This window comes from Odocoileus virginianus, chromosome 20 (genome assembly GCF_023699985.2).
Source record: "Odocoileus virginianus isolate 20LAN1187 ecotype Illinois chromosome 20, Ovbor_1.2, whole genome shotgun sequence".
Classification (NCBI taxonomy): domain Eukaryota; kingdom Metazoa; phylum Chordata; class Mammalia; order Artiodactyla; family Cervidae; genus Odocoileus; species Odocoileus virginianus.
This window is the reverse complement of record NC_069693.1, coordinates 44,182,108-44,205,624: the sequence shown is the minus strand read 5'-3', so window position 1 is coordinate 44,205,624 and position 23,517 is coordinate 44,182,108. Positions and strand designations below refer to the sequence as shown.

Here is a 23,517-nt window from a genome sequence, read left to right as displayed (position 1 = left end):
TTGTTTTCCATTTTGGGAATTAATAAAGCTAGAGGTAACTATAACATCATTAACAGTGTCATTTAAAATATATAGCTTTTAAGTTTCTTAAACTGACTTCAAGGTAAATTATATGCTTACTTATGAAAATGGATTAGGATTCATACCATGAGATATTAAACATTTTACATACATTGGTATATAAAATGCTTTGTTTTATAATATCCTGACTCAGTGACATAGACTAATTTCACTTTAGTTTATTTCAGAAATGGAACTGTATTTCACTTCAGGTGAAGGCCACAGGGGTGGGGGGAAGACCCAGACTATCTTTTAGAATTCTGACAGATTTCATGTCGCTGGCACTACGTGTTTTCTTAGAGTGGAATGGCAAAAGTCTCATTACTTGCCAAAAGTACTGTTACGAAAGCTCTTCCAAAAATCAAATTGGAAATGGAAAAGTAAAAGATTATCTCTCAATGTGTAAGAAGTCATCTTCTGTGCTTTCAGCTCATTTTACCTCTCGTTTTAATTTTTTTTGTATTTCTCAACATGGATACTAAAAGCACTCTAAAATACTCTCAAAGCACCTGACCCCTATGAAAGATATCTGAGATCCCAGGTGCTATAAGAGTGAAATTAGATCTCCAGTCACTAAAAATTTAAGTTTCTTCCTACTCCATGATTTCAGCCAGCCTTCCAAAATGGAAAAAAAAAAAAAATTAATGGAAACTTAGTTCTCTTGGTTTTAGGAGAAGAGGTAGGAACAGTGCAACCAACCACTCCCTTTCAGAGCTTTTCGTTTTGCATGCTAACATACAATAAGAAGTAACAGTCTTATGATCATAGACAATTTCAACTAACAGAAACATAAGCATCCTGAAGATTTTTAAATGATGTAAGTGGAATGTTAATTTTATATTCCTAAATTGAACCAATGTAATAGTTTCAAGGTTCAGAACATTTGTTAACAGACTAAATTCATAATAAACGAACTACAATTGATAGTAATTGACTTAGTTCATTTTGAATGTGATTAGATAGTAATTCAGACAAACTACCTGTACATCAACTGCATTGGGTACTAAAAATATGAATAGCTAACCACAATCATTTAAGCTTATCAGGATAATGTGTGTGCTGCCTAAGGATGTCATAAACTGTCACTCAGATTAAAAGGCATAGGAGGTCACACACATTCTAAATCAGGTGAAGTGCCCTGGCAAACAAGCTTGATTTAAAAGTCTACTTTACAATCTAAACTCATGAAAAAGTAACCAGTAACAGTTATATTGTCATTACAATTCTGTCAATTATTAACAGACTGAAAGTTGTTTTTATGTTATTAAAAATTACTATTTGAGGTTTACTAGTATAGGAAAGCACTCTAACAGAAGCAAAACACATAATTCTATTTTCATTATTACATGGTCAGTAAGAGCTGAGTACCTAATGGCACTGAGTATTGTTTTAAAATGAAATTCTATTCTAGAGTTCTATTAATGAAAATATTCAATTTCAAAATGTCAGAAAACCTGAGCATCAAAAACTTTTTTCCATTCTGCAGAAAATATTACACATTATTGTACTGTGTTTATTGTTAGTAGTATCCAACCCCGGATATCAAATTAAGAACATACTATATTCAGAAAGCAGATGTGATGAAATATCAAACCATGCAACATAATCTGTTACTAAATGTCATATCAGTCTCCTGGTAAATGCCTGAAGTTTAAGATATCTACTGACTCAATTAATAGCTTTTCGGTTTTCCTAATGATATTTCATTAGTTCATGTGGTAGTATTAGAAAACACTCAACTGTCCCTTACAGAAAGCTGAGCACCGAAGAATTGATGCTTTTGAATTGTGGTGTTGGAGAAGACTCTTAAGAGTCCGTTGAACTGCAAGGAGATCAAACCAGTCAATCTTAAAGGAAATCATTCCTGAATATTCCTTGGAAGGACTGATGCTGAAGCTGGAGCTCCAATACTTTGGCCACCTGATACAAAGAACTGACTCACTGGAAAAGATCCTGATGCTGGGCAAGACTGAAGGCAGGAGAAGGATGAGAAGGATGAGAAGACAGAGGATGAGATGGTTGGACGGATGGCATCACCGACTCGATGAACTTGAGCCTGAACAAGCTCCGGGTTTGGTGTGCTGCAGTCTGATGTGCTGCATGCAGTCTATGAGGTTGCAGAGTGGGACATGACTGAGCGATTGAACTCACTGCCCCTTTCGATTTTCTTGAATATGTGGGAGCAGGGGTGAAAAAGGTGGGCTACATTTGCATCTGGAGTGAGTACACTGCTAAATGCCAAAATGGGCAGAGAAAAAAACTGTCAGTGGTTCTTAAAATGTGTGTGCTGCTTTGGCTCCAAGGGTAGCAGGATGGAGGGAAGAATGAGAGAAGAAAGGGAGACAGAGAGACCACTGACATGTATCAAGGTGAGAAAGGAGACTTCAGTTTCAAAGCGTGACAATGTGAAAAGAAAGTTCAGGAACTATGAGACAGAGTAAAATGAGGGTTTGACTTTAGAATGTTGAAAGTGAGACAGATCAGGGACAATCTCTTAACTCAGTGATTATAATGTGTTGTTCTTGGAGAAAGACCGTAGATGATTGGGTTTACTTAGGATTAGGGTTTGAGCATCACAGTGTAAGAGAAGTTAAGTGTTATCTGCTAGAGATGTTTGTAATGATGTGGCATGAAGAGAGGGAAGCCCAAGCCAGAAAGGGGATGGGTGGATATAAATTAGACGGGTCAGTTAGTGGCCAGGAGTCTCAGCAAGGTCCGAGAACTGTTGGATAGGCATCTAGAAGGATAGGAAGTGTGGTAGGGGAATGGGATATCTGCTTAGTGACTTGAGGGACAGTTTATTTTCTGGTACCTACAAGGAACAGGGAATGAACTGAGGTGGCTGAGGTGAGGAGGTCTTCATGTTGGGCTACGTCATCTCTGTTGACAATGAAATCAGCTAAAATGATGGCAGGAGCTAGACAACTGCTTGGGAGGAATTATGTCTCTAAGAATCCAGAAACCTGGTATGTGTCAGTAATGAAAACTGGAAGATGGTGGGTGTAGCTAAGTGGTAAAAGAGCAGGAGACTACAGAAACACAGGGCAGAAATAATACATAGGGGACATTTGCCTCCCAGGGGACATCTGGTGATGTGTGAGACATTTTTGGTTATTACTACTATTTAGATGGTGACAGCTCCCCAAAACAAAGAATCAACCAGCTCAAAGTGTCAGTAATGCCATGACTGAGAAACTCTCAGGTAGAGGAAATAGCAGACGAAAGCCATGGTAGTGAGGAAAATGAAAGCCCATTCAGGAAGAAGATGACTTTAGTTTAGCTGAAACGTGGATACCAGCAGAGGAAGTCAGAAGATAAAGTTGGAAAGGAGGCTAAGACCATGTGGTACGCAGGTTAAGAAACTAACAACCACTTAAGAGGATGAAAGGAAAACACAGAAGGTCTCTGAGCAAAGGACTGAAACATCATTGGGGTGGGAGGCTCTACATATGACTGCAGTCTTATCAATGACTTGTCTTTTCAGTTTATAAGCGTTTTTGAGTAAAAGTCTCATCACTCTTTAATGCTTCATTGATGTCCCATCTTCTTAACAATAGTAAGTCCCTAGATAAGAGACATCAGATCCCACAGTTAACAAATCATACACAGTTGGCTAGCCTCAAGTTCAGACTTTTGCTATGTTGCTCTTAACAGCATTGCCACAAACCCCCTTCAAATACTAAAAATAGAGAAAACATGAAAAACTTTAATTTCCTCTCTCTTCATTCCCAGTGTATGTTTAGAAATGCTGAGGAACAAGATATGGTAGAAAGCATGAGGCAAGAAAAGAAAAAAAGATCTGAAGTAATAATATAAAGTGAAAGTGAAAGTCGCTCAGTTGTGTCTGACTCTTTGTGACCCCATGGATTACACAGTCCATAGAATTCTCCAGGCCAGAATACTGGAAAGAGTACAAATTGTACAGTTCAATTCTGGAAATACATGAAAGCAAAACATAGGTCACTAAACTTCTTCAATCAGTTTAACTTTTCCTCTTCAAGAAGGAAATCATTAATAACTCAAGCTTACAAATTTGTACCATTTTTCTTGGCTGTTACATAAATTTGTTCAGCTCATTTCAGTTAGCAGTTACTTTCTATAATGATAATTTATAAAAGCCTGAATATAACCAAATCAACATATTTCTAAGAAGAAAATACTAAATTGATTCAGTTTGCCTTTCCTATTCCTCTCCCTGAAAACAAATTAGATACCGTACAAGGTAACCAAGGCAAAAACGCCCCCAACTAAATCAGATTCTTTCTGACAGGTAAAGAATTTAATCTGCAGGCAGGCATTCTGTTCAGAATGATAATCATAGCAAAGTGCCACTTATTCCTTCTCCAGTGTATCAAATGGAGCCCTAGTGACATTAAAGAGCTAATATGATTTCATTGGTGCTTGTTCTATACTCATGGAAAGCTTATGCACCAAGGTTTCAGTGAACATTCATGAAAGAGAAGCTCAATTCTCCAAACCAAACGCATGGATCAGGCTAGATAAAACCTACAATGGGAAAATTTTTTTCACATCAAGAAGGAAAGAGCTTCTCTCCCAATCAGCTCAGCTAAGTGTTTCCCTTGCTTCACAGATCAAATTTTCAGAGCTAGGCCTACTCTGACAGACTGCACAGAGTATAAGTAATGTTACCAAGGTACAAGCAAACTAATTGGTATCATCTATTAATAGATAATAGATTCAGTAAAAATGAGACAAAGGGTAAATGGAGCAATACTATTAAGTGAATTTTAACAGAGCACTACATTTTCCTTCTTTAAGAAAAAATGCTTTGAGACATACATCAGTAGACATTAGTTTCCATCAGAACAAGTTCAGAAACCTCACAGTCTGTTACCAGCTATAATAAAGTCTCTTCCCATTTCATGCAGCATACACTTAAAAAGTACATTTTTAATACACTGTGGTTAGGCTCACAGTTCTATTAACAAGTTCAGATTTTATCTCAAATGACAGTCGTATTTTTATCCAACTGGTATGTCAGTTACTTTTTCTAATATTTTCAGGGGTTGAAGGCCACACATAATAGTATGCCTTGTATCTCTTGATATTAAGCAATCTGTCAGTGGGTCATGTAGCTCTGTATGTATGTGTGCTTTTATTGTTAAAAACAATACAGTGATAAGCAGATAGCTTTTTAGTTTTACCTGTTCATATATTAAAATGGAATGAAATAACAGCCAGCTTTATTGTGTTATGGGCTCCCCATGTGGCACCAGTTGTAAAGAATTTGCCTGACAAGGAAGAAGGTGCAAGAGACACGGGTTTGAGCCCGCGTCTGGGTTGAGAAGATCCACTGCAGTAGGAAACGGCAATCCACTCTAGTATTCTTGCTTGGAAAATTCCATGGGCAGAACAGCTGGTTAGGCTATAGTCCATGGGACCACACAGTTGGACAGGACTGAGAGACAGAGTACATTATCATACTACACTACAGGCCTTGTTCTGGATACTTTGCGTGTGTTCTCTAATTTTATTCCTTATGAGGTAGGAACTATGGATATTTACCTTCTCATTTTTACAGATGAGTCTGAAGCTTAGGCAAAAGAATTTGTTCAGCTGGGTAGTGGAAGAGCCAGACTGCAGTCCAGATTTGCTGGATCCAAATCCTCCATTCTTAACCACAATAGTACACTATCTTCCTTAGCAACTGGCTTTCTCTCATTTTCATTCCCTCCTTAGTCATTCAAATAGGTATCACTAGACACCAGGATTGCGTCAGAAGAAGGGACTAAAACAGTGAAGAGAGGAGTCACTCTCCTTAAGAGCTGATGCTTTTAAAGAAGAAGTAGACAAGTGATCAAACAACTATTATAGAGTAGTATCCATTACACTGGGGTTCAGAGAAAGCTTCCCAGAAAAAAGAGAGGTCTCAGTTAAGAGTCAATGGGTATGTAAAACTCAGCTAGGTGAAAGGAGGGCAAGGGGAATTCAGAGCATTTTGGGCATGATGCACAAAGTGACGGGGGTTAGTGAGAACTAAGAATGGGGTACTGGGCAGAAACCAGACCAAGAAGATCTTTGTGTGCCATAATGAGGAGCATGGGCTTCTTCCTGTTGGTAATAAAATGTCACTAACACTTACATCAATAAGCGGTGGGGTTTTTTGTTCTATACATGTTGTTATGATGATTTAAATAAGTGAATACACATAGACTGCTTAGACCAGGGTGAGGTTCATTCTAAGTACTAAATAAGTGGTAGTGCTTACTTTTATTATTAATTCTTGACTCTTTCAGATAAAAACTATTAATAAAATTACAGCAGATTTGATACTTTGATAGATGTTTGCAGGGAGGGATGAGGAAGGGATGACGTGATGTGTTAGTCGCTTGGTTGTGTCCAACTCTGTGAGATCCCATGGACTACAGCCCACCAGACTCCTCTGTCCATGGAATTCTCCAGGCAAGAATACTGGAGTGGGGTGCCATTCCCTTCTCCAGGAGGTCATCTCGATGCAGGGATCGAAACCGGGTCTCGTACATGGCAGGCAGTTTCTTTACCACCTGAGCCACCAGGACATCCCTGGATTAGCACCAGGTACAAATAATAGGTACTAATACTTATAAGATAAGCAAGTGCAGTATTGCTACAAAAGACAAATATCTCTGAAAAGTTTCTCTCAGAAATATTCAGGTATAAATGTGTGAAAGTATAAGAGAAGTTACAGGAGGCTTACAAAAAGACATTTCTTAATACTATGTCTCTGTTGTGCTCTCAACCATTATAAGATAATATCAAAGACAACTTCAATTTTTAGTAAACAGGTCTCTTCATCTTTGCTGATAAAGATCAACCATGATTTAGAATAGATCTGAATCAGTTCAAACTGGATACATTAAGAAGCAATTTATAAAATAGCCTTATGTTATCTTAAGGCTCAGAACAGTTTAATTTGTATTTTTAGAAAAATGGACAAAACTCTTGAGAAATGTATCCATTATTTTCTACATCTGCTTAGATAAAATTCCCAGAGCCAACGTTCTTAAGTTTTGTATATAGTTCTGAGAAATCCTTGGTGGTGTTTAAAAAATAAAAACAAAAACCCATTTAATCATATATGGTTGAACTTTTGGAAACAAACACAAGTTTTATCAAGAGCTTCCTTTGTAGGCTGTTAAATCTTTAGCTGAATGAGGCTTACCAACTAGGGACAGTTGCTGCTGCTAAGTCACTTCAGTCGTGTCCGACTCTGTGTGACCCCACAGACGGCAGCCCACCAGGCTCCTTTGTCCCTGGGATTCTCCAGGCAAGAACACTGGAGTGGGTTGCCATTTCCTTTTCCAATGCATGAAAGTGAAAGGTGAAAGTGAAGTCGCTCAGTTGTGTCTGATTCTTAGCAACCCCATGGACTGTAGCCCACCAGGCTCCTCTGTCCATGGGATTTTCCAGGCAAGAACTGGAGTGGGGTGCCATTGCCTTCTCCGACTAGGGACAGTACGAGCAGCTAAAAACATGCTATCTGTCTTCAGATTCTGATCTGCTGCCCAAATTGTTACTATTCAACAGACATGCATCAAGCCCCTATGCGGTGCCAGGCACTGTTCCAGGCACTGAAGAGACAACAGTGAACAGAACAACAGAAGAACCCCTGCCCTCGTGGTACTTACGACACAGTATGAGAAGACGTAACAAAGTTAAGTATATAGTATTTCAGCAGGTCAAAGTGCTTTTGAGAAAAATGAAAGCAAAGAGCAAAGGGGAGTGCTTGAAAGTTGTAATTTCAGATACAGCAGGCCTTACTGGCAAATAAAATGACAGGTGAGTGAAGACGTGACGGCAGTAAAGTTAATCTGGAGAAAAAAGTTTAAAGAGGTGATATGGATATCTGGAGGAATAATACTCCAGGTAGAGAAAATAGCCACACATTCCAAGCTTGTTTGCAGTGTTTAAGAAACAGCAAGGAGCTTAGCATGTTCAGTGCAAGGCATCAAGTAGAAAAATAAACAGAAAGTCAGAGAGGTCATGGTGGCCCAAAGTATGCGGGGCTAGGAGGCCGTTTTCTGGACTTGGGCTGGTTCTCTAAACGTAAACACAACAACAACAGCAACAAAAACTGGAAAACTTTTGAAAGAGTGATATGACCGATTTTCATTTTTAAAGGATCATAGCAGCTCACATGTTGAAAACAGGGTAGGAGGACAAGGGTGGAAGCAGGGGAACAGTAACTAGAATAATTCAGGTGAGAAATGACATTTTCTTGGACCAAGATGGTTACAGTGGAGGTGGTGAAAGTGGTCAGGTGTGGATTTATTCTGAAAGTAGAATGAAGAATATTGCAAGACAGACTTGATGTTGGGTGTGAAAGAAAGCGGTGGCGAGGATGATTCCAGCATTTTGACAGTGGAACCGGAAGGACAGGGTTGCCACTGAGGGAGACGGGAAGATTATTGGTTGAGGAGGTAGAAGTCTGGGAAACAGGGTCTGAACTGTCTTATGAGACACAGATGTAGTTATGGCTGGTAGATATCTGGATATGTGATTTTGGAATTTGTAGAGAGGAACTGCCTGGAGAGATATAAATCTGGGAGTCATCAAATGCAGATGATTCTTGAAGTGATGAGATTAGCATGGGTGTGCAAGGAAAGAAATGTAAGAATCTTGTATAGCTCCATAAATGCATTACAAATGAATGATACTCTGAAGTATTAAAGTGTATCTGAGTCTGAAATTCTGTTGAATTTTAAAACATTTAAGACACAAATTAATGTGCTTAAAATCAAGTTTAAACTTCTGAATACAGCATGAATGCAATGATATCTTGCTATAATGACATCCTTGAGATTCATGCTATTGTAGCTCTTAATTCTGGAGATCTTGTTTTTTATCTTTGAACCCTTGGTTTCTGGTATAATGCCTCACAGAGCAATGGCTCAGTAAGTAATTATTGAAACTGATGAAATAGTGAAAAAGTATTGTGATATTAAAGAAATTTCCAGGAAACATTGAAATGCAAATCAAAACTACAGTGAGATATCACCTCATACCTGTTAGAACGGCAAGCATCAAAAAGACAGATTAACAAATGCTAGTGAGGATGTGAAGAAAAAGGAACCGTTGGGCACTCCTGGTAAGGTTATAAATTGGTATAGCCACTATGGAAAATAACACAGCGGTTCCTCAAAAATTAAAAATAGGACTACCATATGACTCAGCAATTCTACTTCTGAGAATCCATCTGAAGGAAGTGAACACCTCACCAATAGATCAGCCTCTGAGTTCCTCCATTTGGCTGCATGTCAGATGCTAGAACCCTGATAATTATTTGATAGGAATAAGAAGAAGGGGTTGGGAATGCTTAGAGGGATTGTTATGATCTATCTCACTTGTCACAACCAAGATTTTATCTTTGATAAATGTATGTATGTATGAAGGATATTACATTACTCTTTCTCATTACTTTGTACAGTGACCCCAGTCAGCTAGAAGCATCCATTTGCTTAGGGCAGCAGTTCTCAAGCTTTTTGGTGGCAGGATCTCTCCACACTCTTAAAAATTATTGAGGACCCCAAAGACGTTTTGTTTATGTGAGCTATACCTATTGATACAATACTGACATAATTTACTATATCAAACCTTAATACTGAAACATTTTTAAAACATACGACTACATAAGCACACACATGATGTCAGAATGATAAAATCATTATATTTTAAAATTTCTGAAAAACTCTATTGTGTACTTGGGAGAGAATGAGATCACACTTAGAGAACTGCAGGCCTTGGCAAAGATTAGGGTTATCAAATAGGATGGCAAAAAAAAAGAGCCAATATTCAGCTTTCCTAAAACTGGCAATTTTTCAGTCATTAGCCAGAAAGAAAGAATTTAAAGTCCCTGCTTCCTAATGGAGTTCAGGGAGGAGCCTGTCTCTTTGAGATGAGAGGGTTATGTGTAAGGGTTATTCTCACAGAACAGAAAAATTATAGAAGGTCTAACCTAGTACTTTCAAACTTCCCTTGATTTTCATGTGTAGCAAAGGGACTTAAGACAACCTGTGGTGAATACAGACCATAATCAAGTTGAGGGCCAATGGATCTTTCATGGGCCACTATGGTGCAAGGTAAATGAAAGCAATGGTAAAGGAAGAACAATGGACAATTCAAGTGAGAAGGCTGAATAGAAGAGGTGAAGCTTCAGAGGAACCCATTAAAACAAGATTAGATTCAAGGCATGATCAAGTCAGCCAGGGAAGACTATGAAGCTCTGACTGAGCCAGAAGAGATCAGGAGGTCCCCAGCTGCCAAATACCAGCAAGGCATCTAATATATAAGGGCCATCAACATGGAGGTGTAGAAACCTCAGAGAAGATACAAAGAAAGGCCTTTCCTTCCAATTCTTTCAGGACATACAGCTTATCCTTAGGCTGTCCCAGTTGCCACTTCTGCTAGAAGAGAAATGTGTTAACATCCAGGAAAACTGAATATTTAACTAGTAAATTAAAACCCTCAAGAGACTAAGATATAAACTTTTGACTGAGAAGTTTAAATTCTGTTTCTCCAATACCTGCCTGAGGCATAGAGTTTTGATTCTAGAAAACAAAGGCTATGTTTCCTATGTTGTAATTTGTTAAAATTTTAATGCCATTATTTATGATATTCCTTTTAAAGAGAGTCTACTTTTAACTATAATAAATATCTTGTTTAAACGACCAGTGGTTCAGACAGTTCCTTTTATTTATGGCAAATCTGTAAGAAGGATTTGGTGACACACATGCTCTGTAAGGTAGGACACAAGTAAATAAGTGCAGAAATTAATTCCTCAATAACAAGGCAGAAATTAGAAAGAGGTTTGTGCTACTGAATAATGAACCCTCCGGCTCAGTGCATGTTTAGTCATGTCTGACTCTTTGTGACACCATGGACTATAGCTTCCCGAGGCTCCTCTATTCCATGGATTTTAAAGGCAAGAATACTGTAGTGGGTTGCCATTTCCTCCTCCAAGGATCTTCCTGACCCAGGGACTGAACTCGTGTCTCCCACCTTGCTAGGTAGATTTTTTTACCACTATCAATTCAGAGAGATGTGTATCTAAAGATATAACAAAAATAACAACAAGAAAATTCCACTGGATCAAAGATTTAAGTGCAAAAACATAAAAGTACCAAAAATATTTTAACGGCATTTTCTAAGATAAGTGAAATAAGTCAGACAGAGAAAGACAAATACCCATATGATGTCTCATATGTGGAATTAAAACAAACCAACCAGAACAAAACAACCCCAGCTCATCTTGGGTGTAATCAAACAAGTGACCAGAAAGGCAGGACAGGCCCAGTCCACAGGACATTTAAAAAATACAACTGAAGTTTAGAAAGCATCTGATAAGTAGTGAGGAACCAGGGAAGGTTTCTGATAGAAGAGTGGCTGGGGCCCTTAATGCTTGAGGCTAGTCACTCAGCAGGATGCACAGGATGAAAGATCCAAAGAAGCAAGAGAAGAGGACAAAGACCCACTCAGGAGGGATTTTAAAGATTTGGGTTCATCCTGTCTGCTTTGTTTCAATGTGGAAACCATGTAGCACTGTAGTCATCTAGGAGGTCTGATTTAAGCGGCAGTGGAGAAAACTGCCCATCACAAAGTATCTTCCTATTGACTCTGATAAAAGTGGTAATTATTTTTATATTACTCAATGCTCATGGGACTTAAAGTGAAAGTGAAAGTGAAGTAGTTCAGTTGTGTCTGACTCTTTGCGACTCTGTGGACTGTAGCCTACCAGGCTCCTCCCTCCATGGGATTCTCCAGGCAAGAATACTGGAGTGGGTTGCCATTTCCTTCTCCAGGGGATCTTCCCGACCCAAGGATTGAACCCGGGTCTCCCGCATTCCAGGAAGATGTTTAACCTCTGAGCCAAGGGACTTAAGGCCTCTTTTGAAATTCATGTGCTGTGTGGCCAGGGAAAATCTGCAGCAGCAAATCTTTACCTTGTTTTCACTGGTTTACCACTCAGGCTATGCAGATACCCAGCAAAAGTTTTTTTGGGATAAATGGTAAGAGAAAAGTTTACTGCAAAGGATGAAATCAATATTGTGAAAAATTCAGGGCAATTGGGGGTCAGACTGAGAGCATCAGCTGACTGAAGGAAAGAGAGTGATGTCACCAGAGCCCCTAAGGGTAAAAGAGGGCAAGAACAGTACCGGTGAAGGAACCTCAGGAAAGGGTTCACCATTTTCACAGCTGTACTTAAGGCCAGCAGCTCTATCCATAGTCCCTTTCATTCCTCATTCTTGGATATTGATTGTAGGATGGCAGAATAAAGCAGAACAAAAAATGTCTTGGTGTTATTTCTTTGAAGAATACATCTTGAAATCACCTATCTGTGTTCACATTACCAGTGCAGTCACAGCTTTTGTGAATAAATTAGTGAAGTTCACCAGTAGTTCAGTAAGTAAAAATATGCTTTACAGAAATTATATACATTTACTTTTGGATGTTCCAATTGCTGTAATGAAACAAACTGTAATCATGTCATTTTAAAATACAACAAAAATCTATTGAGATATCCTTTATCTTGTGGGATATATTTTCCAATATCTGACAATAACCATAATTATTCTTTCATTAAAAAAAAAATTGGGCTTCCATGGTTAAGAATCTGGCTTACCACTATGGAAAACAGTGTGGAGAATTCTTAAAAAGCTGGAAATAGAACTGCCATATGACCCAGCAATCCCACTTCTGGGCATACACACCAAGGAAACCAGATCTGAAAGAGACAGGTGCACCCCAATGTTCATCGCAGCACTGTTTATAATAGCCAGGACATGGAAGCAACCCAGATGCCCATCAGCAGACGAATGGATGAGGAAGCTGTGGTACATATACACCATGGAATATTACTCAGCCATTAAAAAGAATTCATTTGAATCAGTTCTAATGAGATGGATGAAACTGGAGCCCATTATACAGAGCGAAGTAAGCCAGAAAGATAAAGACCATTACAGTATACTAACACATATATATGGAATTTAGAAAGATGGTAACGATAACCCTATATGCAAAACAGAAAAAGAGACTCAGATGTATAGAACAGACTTGTGGACTCTGGGAGAAGGCGAGGGTGGGATGTTTCAAGAGAACAGCACTGAAACATGTATATTATCTAGGGTGAAACAGATCACCAGCCCAGGCTGGGTGCATGAGACAAGTGCTTGGGCCTGGTGCACTGGGAAGACCCAGAGGGATCGGGTGGAGAGGGAGGTGGGAGGGGGGACTGGGATGGGGAATACATGTAAATCCATGGCTAATTCATTTCAATGTATGACAAAAACTACTGTAATGATGTAAAGTAATTAGCCTCCAACTAATAAAAATAAATGGAAAAAAAAAAAAAAGAATCTGGCTTACAATGAACTGAATATTGGTTCAACTCCTGGTTCAGGAAGATACTATATGCCACAAGGCAACTAAGATCCATGTGCCACAGCTACTAAACCAGCACTCTAAAGCCCATGAGGCAGAGCTACTGAAGCCTGCAAGCTCTAGAATGCATTCTCCACAAGAGAAGCCACAGTAATGAGAAGCCCACTCACTACAGAGAAAGTCCAAGTGCAGCAAAGAAGGCAAGCACAGCTGAAAAAAACTAACAAATAAATGAATTAAAAAAGTTACTTAAAGGCAGAGTCAGTATGTTGAGTGAAGTCTAATATTAAATGGAATGAGATAATAGAACATGAGCCTATAACTACAGAATATCCTTCCTTTGAAAAAAACAAGCTTCTAAGACAATTTCCAGGACAATGTACAAAAATCCTTATTTTTGTGTTTTCACATGATTCAGCATACTTATATGCCACAATAGAAGTAACCTCTCTTTTCTTAAAGTCTCTTCTTTCTAATCTGAGCTCTCGTTTAGGAACCTAAACTCTTAGAACCATGAAAAACTTACAGAGCAAAAGGCTCAATCTGTGACCTAGTATGTTTTAAAAAGTGAAATCCAAAGTAAATTCAAACACTAAAATTTTCTTAACTTTGTAAACTGTACCTTAATAATGAAATGCTCTAATAAAACTTATAATCATCCAGAATAAGAAGTTTCAGTTATAAAATACTATTAGCTATTTGCTTTTCAAATAAATTTTAGGAGTTTAACGATGAAATACTTTTAAAGGCAGCAAAATTTATTACTTTTAGCAACCACCAGGCATGCTTCACTCACTTGCTATTATTAGTATACTATATAAAAATAGAATTGTAAAAGCAGATTAGAAGTGTTTGAAAACTGGCTAAAAAATAATTGGAAGAATAAGAAATAAGAGAAAAAGAAACAAAAGGCATCCAAGTTAGAAAGAGAAAAGCAAAATTATCTCTCTTCATAGATGATACGAACTTATAAACAGAAAACCCTAAAAATTCTACAAACCCTGTTAGGACTATTAAACAAATTCAGAAAAGTAGCAGGATACAAAATTAACACACAAAATTCAGTTGCATTTCTATACACTTAAAACATAAAATCCAAAAAGGAAATTAAGAAAAGATTTTATTTACAATAGGTCAAAATGAATAAAATACTTTAAGTATTAACCAAGGAGGTGAAAGTCTTGTAGAATAAAAACTACAAAGCAATGTTAAATCATTAAGAAGACAAATGAATGGGAACACACTGCATTTTCATGAACTGAAAAACAATGTTGTTAAGATAGCAATATTACCCAAAGTGACCTATGGATTCAGATTGATCCTTATCACAATTCCAATGGCACTTCTCATAGATACGAAAAGAAACAAAACAAACCTGTCCTAAAATTCATGTAGAATCTCAAGGGACCACCTCAAAGAGTCAAAACAATGTGAAAAAAGAATGAAGTTGGAAGACTCACACTTTCTGATTACTAAATATATCACAAGGCTTTGGTAATCAAAACAGTACGGTACTAGCATAAAGAGAGGGGACCACACAGATCAGTGAAATAACAGAGAACCCAAAAACAAACCCTTGAGTATATGGTAAAATGAATTTTGACAAGAGTGGTTAAGACTCTTCAATGTGGGAATGACAAGTCTTTTAAATAAATGTTACAAGGAAAACTGGGTATCCATGCCAAAAAATGAAAATGGAACCTTATCTAACAACATATACATAAATTAACTCAAAATGGATGAAAGCTCTAAATGTAAGAGATAAAAGTGTAAAACTCTTAAAGAAAATATAGGGTAAAAGCTTCATAATGGTGAAACTGGCAATAATTTCTTGGGTAGGATATCAAAGGCACAGGCAACAAAGAAACAACAGAAAAACTGGACTTCAGGAAATTAATTTTTTTTTGCATCCAAAGACACTATCAACGGAGTAAAAAGGTATCCCACAGAATGAGAGAAAATATTTGCAAATCTGATGAGGAAGCAAAACTCTAAATAGAGAATAACTGAAATTCAATAATAGCAAAGAGCCAACAAAATTACAAAATGGGCACAGGACTTAAATACACATTTCTCAAAAAGAGATCTGCAAAGAGCCAATAAGCACATGAAAAGGTGCTCAACATCACCAGTCATTAGGAAAAATGCAGATCAAAACTACCATGAGGGAATTCCTTGGCAGTCCAGTGATTAGAACTTGGCACTTTCACTGCTGCGGCCAGGTTCAACCTCTCAATTCCTGTTAGGGAACTAATCCTGCAAGCCATGTGGGATGGTGAAACAAACAAAAACCAAAAACAACGCACTACAATGTGATACCACACTAAACCTATTAGAATGCCAAGTATAAAAAAAAAATACAGAAAACAACAAATATTGGCAAGTATGTGGAAAAACTGGAAACTACACTGTTGGTGAGAATGCAAAACAATAAACTTGCTGTGATGGTCATTCCTCACAAAATCATCATAGGATCCAACCATTCCACTTCTGGATACATACCCAAAAAGAACTGACAGCAGGATCTCTAAATGATGTTTGTACATCAACAATCATAGCAGCATTATTTACAATAGTTAAATATGGAAGTTGAGCAAAATGTTATACAAAATTCAGCTTTAAAAAGGAAGAAAATTCTGACATATGCTACAACATGGATAAATCTCAAGGATATCATGCTAAGTGAAATAAGCCAGTTACAAAATAATACACACTATATGATTTCACTTATTTGCAGTACTTATAACAGTCAAAAAACAAAGTAGAACAGTGGTTACCACAGGCTGGGAGAAAGAGATAAATGAGGAATTATTAATTAATGGTATGAAGTTTCAATTTTACAAGATGAAAAGAGTTGGATGGTACATAAATACCAAGACTGTATTTAATATTACTGAAACATACACTTAAAAATGGTCACTATGGTAAATTTTATGTTATGTGTATTTTACCAAATTAAAAGAAAAAACTGGAAAAAAAATGAGACACAAGAAAATTCATGCATTTAACCTACCTGTCTGAAATGTACTTTGAGTGAATAAAAAGATAATGAAAGAAGTTCTTTATTTTTTTTAATAGGAAATCCTAATAATATATGCTAAGGAGTAACATATTTAGGGTGCTATAATTTTATAATTCCTTTTGAAAAAATAAGACTTGACAATGATCATCAATAGCTGCTCAAACCATTAGGAGAACAATATAATGAATGGTCCATGCTGAAGAAAACTGAAGGTACTGATGACTTAATCACACAAAAGAGAGAACCTAATCATGTGTTTCCTAATGAGCTGAAACAAAAATCAACACCTTGTAAGTATTCTCAACTAAAAAGAGACTGATTCTGATCAAGACTCTAAATCTAATCACTGGCTTACAGGAAATAACAGATGACATCATCATATTAACATATTAACACCACGAGGACAGAGTTGGCAAAATCCAACTTTGAAAAAATTCTGTTTCTTCTATGTATGTATGAACCTGATGAGAAGAAATGACTCACTGGAAAAGACCCTGTTGCTGGGAAAGATTGAAGACAGGAGAAGGGGACAACAGAGGATGAGATGGTTGGATGGCATCACCGAAGCGAAGGACATGAGTTTGAGTAGGCTCTGGGAGTTGGTGATGGACAGGGAAGCCTGACACGCTGCAATCTATGGGGTTGCAAAGAGTAGGACACGACTGAGCGACTAAATTGACTGACTGATGTACCCTGTTGACCTAATCTGATAAACAACATTTAGGAGAACATTAGGGCATTTTGAATAGTGAATAAGTATTTGATATTAACAGAATCAAGTTTGGCCTTGGGAGTACAAAATGAAGCAGGGTAAAGGCTAAGAGAGTTTGGCCAAGAGACTACACTGGTCATAGCAAACACTCTTCTCCAACAACCCAAGAGACAACTCTACAAATAAACATCACCAGATGGATAATACTGAAATCAGACTGATTATATTCTTTGCAGCCAAAGACGGAGAAGCTATATACAGTCAGCAGAAACAAGACCTGGAGCTGACTGTGGCTCAGATCATGAAGTCTTCATGGCAAAATTCAGGTTTAAATTGAAGAAAGCAGGGAAAACCACTAGGCCTTTCAGGTATGAACTAAATCAAATCCGTTATGATTATACAGTGGTCACAAACAGATTCTAGAGATGAGAACTGGCAGAAAGAGTGCTTAAGCAACTATGGAAGGAAGTTTATAACATTGCAAAGGAAAAAGTCATGTCTCACTCCAATCCCAAAGAAAAGCAATACTAAAGAATGTTTAAACTACTGTACAACTGTACTCATTTCACATGCCAGCAAGGTTACGCTCAAAATCCTTCAAGCTAAGATTTAGCAGTACATGAACCGAGAACATACAGATATAAAAGCTGGGTTTAGAAAAGGCAAAGGAACCAGACGTCAAACTGCCAACATTCGCTGGATCATGGAGAAAGCAAGAGAATTCCAGAAAAACATTTACTTCTGTTTTATTGACTATGCCAAAGCCTTTGACTGTGTGGATTATAACAAACTGTGGGAAGTTCTTAAAGAGATGGGAATTCCAGACCTCCTTACCGCTCTCCTGAGAAACCTGTGTGCAGGTCAAGAAGCAAGAGTTAGAACCAGACATGGAACAACACTGGGAAAGGATTATGACAAGGCTGTACACTGTCACCTTGCTTATTTAACTTCTTTCTATGAAGAGTGCATCATGTGAAATGTCAGGCTGGATGACTCACAAGCTGGAATCAAGACTGCCAGGAGAAATATCAACAACCTCAGATATGCAGATATCACTCTAATAGCAAAAATCAAAGAGGAATGAGAGTCTCTTGATGAGGGTGAAAAAGGAGAGCTAAGATCATCACATCCAGTCCCACCACTTCATGGCAAATAGAAGGGGGAAAAGTGGAAGCAGTGACAGGTTTTCTTTTCTTGGGCTCCAAAATCAGGGCAGATGGTGACTAAAACCACGAAATTAAAAGACTCTTGCTCCTTGGAGAGAAAGATATGACAAACCTAGACAGCATATTAAAAAGCAGAGATATTACTTTGCTGACAAACATAGTCAAAGCTCTGGTTTTCCTAGTAGTCCTGTACAGATGCGAGAGTTGGACCATAAAGAAGGCTGAATGCTAAAGAATTGATGCTTTTGAACTGTGGTTCTGGAAGGACTGATACTAAAGCTAAAGCTCCAATACTTTGGCCACCTGATGCAAAAAGGTGATTCACTGGAAAAGACCCTGGTGCTGGAAAAGATTAAGGGCAGGAAGAGGAGGGGGTAATAGAGAATGAGATGGCTGAATGGCATAATGGCATCATCAACTCAATGGACATGAATCTGAGCAAACTCTGGGAGACAGTGGAGTACAGAAGAGCCTGCCCTGCTGCAGTCTAGGGAGTCTCAAGGCATAGCGACTTAGAATTTAGCGACTGAACAACAAAAATTAATATAATTTTGTTCAATTTTTTGTTAAGTTAGAAAATGATCTTGTGGTTGTTAAAAATTAACAACCTGTCTTAGTGGCTCAGACAGGAAAGAATCTGTCTGTAATGTAGGAGATCTGGGTTTGATCCCTGTGTCAAGAAGATCCCTTGTAGAAGAGAATGGCTACCCACTCCAGTATTCTTGCCTGGACAATTCCATGGACAGAGGAGCCTGGTAGGCTACAGCCCATGTGGTTGCAAGAGTTGGAGATGACTACAGATTGAAATATTTATAAATGAAATGATAAAATGTTGAAGTGATAGAATTAATTAGGTGGGAGGGGCTCATGGGTGATTATACAGATGAAACAAGATTATCCATATATTGATTATTGTTGAAGCTAGGTGATGATTAAATATGTGTATATCATACTATTCTGCCTACTTTTCTGTATTTAACATTTTTCATAATAAAAATTAAAAACAATCTTTTCAATTTTTAATACATAAGCTAAATATTTTTCTTATAATTAAATATACAGCATTTATTAGTCAATAACTCAAATTTTGATAATGATTACAAACAGCAAAAAATAAGTAAAGGTATATTTTATTACATCCAGTACTTTTTACATTTTCCTGATATCACTGACTTCCTTGTAACCTTTTCACATTTTGGTTTCAATGTTCAATTCAACAGCAAATGTTTAGTAGGAACACAGCAAATATCTCACCATTCTTTGGCATCCTAAAAGAAATATTTTACATTTATGTGCAACTCACCTGCTGTGAAATCTTCAGTCAGATCAATGAAAGCATGAGAATGTGGAATTCGCATTTTATTTCTAGTGGTCAATGCAGGATGCCATGATAAATTTCTAAAAAAAAAAAAACAAAGCAAATGAGCACTGTTTTAAAACAAAAATTTCTGTGAGATATTTTAAAAATTCATTTATTGTTTGTTAGTTTTTTTACATACTCTAAACTTTACTCCTTTAAAGTGCACCATTTAGTGGTTTCTGAGTATGTTCGCAATGTGTAGTATGTGCAGCCATCACCACAATCTAATTTCAAAACAATGTTACTGTGTTTAACTGTTGATGGGCATCTGACTTGTTTCCTCTCTTGGCTAGTAAAAGTAAATGCTGTTATGAATATTCACGCACAAGTTTTTCTGTAGACATATACATATACATTGATTTTTCTGAGTATACCTAAGAGTAGAATTCCTGAGTCACATGGCAATTCCATACTTTTTGAAGAACTGTCAAACTATTTTCCAAAGTGGCTTCATCATCCAACATTCTCACTAGCCATGTATGGGTGTTGCAAGATCTTCATTCCACTGTAAACACTTACTACTGTGCCTTTCTTTTGTTATAGGTATCCTGAAAGATACTTACGGTTTTGATTTCAATTTTCCTGATGTCTAGTGATGTTGACCATGTTCTCATGTGCTTAGTGGCCATTTGTACATCTTCGGAGAAATGTCTAATCAAATTCTTTGCCTATTTCTGAGCATGTTTTCATGTGCTTACTGGACAGTTGTATATCTCTGGAGAAATGTCTAATCACATTCTTTGCCTATTTTTAAATTGAGTAACTTATTGCTTTGAGCTCTAAGAATTCTTTATGTAGACTAGATCCTAGATCTTTATCTGGTGCATGATTTGCCAATATTTTCTCCCAATCTGTACACTGTCTTTTCAGTCTCTTGACAATGTCCTATGCCGTATAAAATCTTTTTCTATTTTTATATATCCAATTCATCCAATTTAACTTGTGTAGCTTTTTTCTTTTACTATCAGGTATAAGAATCCATTTCCAAATGCTTTTTTCTAAGGGTTTTAAGAAGCACAAGCTTGAATCAAGATTGCCAGGAGAAATATCAATAACCTCAGATATGCAGATGACACCACCCTTATGGCAGAAAGTGAAGAGGAACTAAAAAGCCTCTTGATGAAAGTGAAAGAGGAGAGTGAAAAAGTTGGCTTAAATTAATTCAGAAAACTAAGATCATGGCATCTGGTCCCATCACTTCATGGGAAATAGATGGGGAAACAGTGCAAACAGTGTCAGACTATTTTTTTGGGTTCCAATATCACTGCAGATGATGACTGCAGCCATGAAATTAAAAGACGCTTACTCCCTGGAAGGAAAGTTATGACCACCCTAGATAGCCTATTGAAAAGCAGAGACATTACTTTGCCAAAAAAGGTCCATCTAGTCAAGGCTATGGTTTTTCCAGTGGTCATGTATGGATGTGAGAGTTGGACTGTGAAGAAAGCTGAGCACCAAAAAATTGATGCTTTTGAACTGTGGTGTTGGAGAAGACTCTTGAGAGTCCCTTGGACTGCAAGGAGATCCAACCAGTCCATCCTAAAGGAGATCAGTCCTGGGTGTCATTGAAAGGACTGATGTTGAAGCTGAAACTCCAATACTTTGGCCACCTCATGCGGAGTTGACTCATTGGAAAAGACCCTGATGCTGGGAGGGATTGGGGGCAGGAGGAGAAGGGGACAACAGGGGATGAGATGGCTGGATGGCATCACCAACTTGATGGACATGAGTATGAGTAAACTCCGGGAGTTTGTGATGGACAGGGAGGCCTGGCATGCTGTGATTCATGGGGTCGCAAAGAGTCAGACACGACTGAGCAATTGAACTGAATTGCACTGAAGGGTTTTATAGTTTTAGCTCTTACATTTATTTGTACCTTTAATTCTTTAAGTGTAAGAAAAGTAACTTTATATTTTCATGAGTGATACTTTCTCAAGACTGTGGAGAATGATAGCTATCTTTTAAAAATATTAATTCCAAACTTTTGAGCCATGCAAAAGAATGAATTTAGATCCCCTACCTCATACCATATTCCAAAAACTAATTCCAATGAATCAAAATGCTAAAAGAAATAGGAACTCTTACACATTGGTGGTGGAAATACAAAATGGTGTTTAGTCATGGAAAACAGTTTGGCAGTTCTTCAAACAGTCAGATACTGAATTGCCATTTGACCCTGCATTTCTATACCTAGGTATATACCCATAGGAATTGAAAAACAGGTATTCAAACCAATACTGATACATGAATGATCTCAGCAGCACCAAATATCCACCAATGGATGAATGGATAAACAAGATGTCATAGCCATACAATGAAAATAATATTTAGTCAGAAAAACCACCAGAGTACTGATAAATGGTACAATATAGGTGGACTTTTAAAACATGCTATGTGATAGAAACCAAAGTCAAAAGGCCACATCTTGTATGATTTTGTTTATATGAAATACCCATAATAGGAAAATTCTAGAGACAGAAAGCAGATTAGCGGTTACCAAGTGTGGAAGTACAGGGCAAAGGGAGCATGAGTGCTCAAGGGATACAGGGTTTTCTTTTGGATGAAAAGCCACTGAAACCAGGTGATGGTTGCACAACACTGTAAATGTTCTAAATATCACTAAACTGTACACAATAATGGTTAACTTTAATAATGTGATATGAATTTTATCTCACTAAAAAAACCAACAGTGCAAAATGTACATATACCCTTCATTTAATTTCTCCAATGTTAACATCTAATATAATAACCTTAGTACATTTATCAAAATCAGGAAGGTCACACTTGTAGACTACTGGGAACTATAGAAAGAAGAGCAAGCTTAAACAAAATCATGCCCCCATAACTCCCCATCAGTGAAGAATATTTCAATGTCAAAGGTATTCCCATTGGTCAAGGCCCTAAATAAATCAGCTTCTTCCAAAAGGTCTTTTCTCTGTTTCATTATTATGTTTCTCTACTAATAGTACTTTGGTTTGCAACAAAGTTATTTGAAAAACTCTCTGAGAGTGTATCCTGGGTATCCTGATCCATAGTTTGAATCTATAACGCCTAACCAGGACCTGGCTCCCAAATACTGGTTGAACTGAATTGTAGTCTTAAGTACCATCTCCTATTCTTCTCTACTTCTAGTGAGAATGTGCTATTTTTTTCACAGTACTATGTTCTAGTCCAACACAGACGCACAGACAAGCTGTCTATGAAGAGCAATTAAAAGGTATTTAAGACCACCTTAATTGTCAACACAATATCTGATTAAGGAGACAGCAAACAAGGTTCACCTGTGAATTTAGTTTTGACGTGTTTGGAAAATAGAAATAATTGTATAATTAGTTATTTGCAGGTGGAATCAGGGAAAAAGAATAAGCATTCAACAGGAGAACATTTTCTCTATGCAAATGGTCTGTGATCTACAACAGTAACTTCTTCCCAATAAACTTCTACATTCTTTTTTAGTACATACTGGGCCTCATCTATAACCGAACAAGACAACAAAACCCAAACCAAGCAGTACTCATACAACCTGTTTGTATTACTATAATCCAAACCCCATAACATAGGCTCAAGATAACAAAATATTAACAAATATTCAGAAATTATATTTAGCATTTATTGTATAGTAATTCCATACCAAGCATTCACTTAATGTTTTCTTTCATATTACACAAGGTTAGAAATGCCTAAAATAATTTCAATGACACGCACTAATTATTGGTTCACTTCTTTTCAATATATGTCATTTATTCATCAGTTCTTTAAATTCTAAGCATTTTAACTATTTTTCAGTTCAGTTCAGTGGCTCAGTCACATCTGATTCTTT

The 23,517-nt window shown here is 37.3% G+C and overlaps 1 protein-coding gene across 2 annotated transcripts in view; it reads right to left on the bottom strand.

Moving 5' to 3' along the window:
* Window positions 1-23,517, bottom strand: part of ITFG1 (integrin alpha FG-GAP repeat containing 1) — a 300,650-nt gene that overhangs the window by 246,162 nt on the left and 30,971 nt on the right. For both annotated transcript variants that reach the window (XM_070451356.1, XM_070451355.1), the window contains exon 6: window positions 19,641-19,735. In XM_070451356.1, coding sequence (XP_070307457.1) covers window positions 19,641-19,735 — 95 coding nt within the window. The remainder of the gene's footprint in view (window positions 1-19,640; window positions 19,736-23,517) is intronic.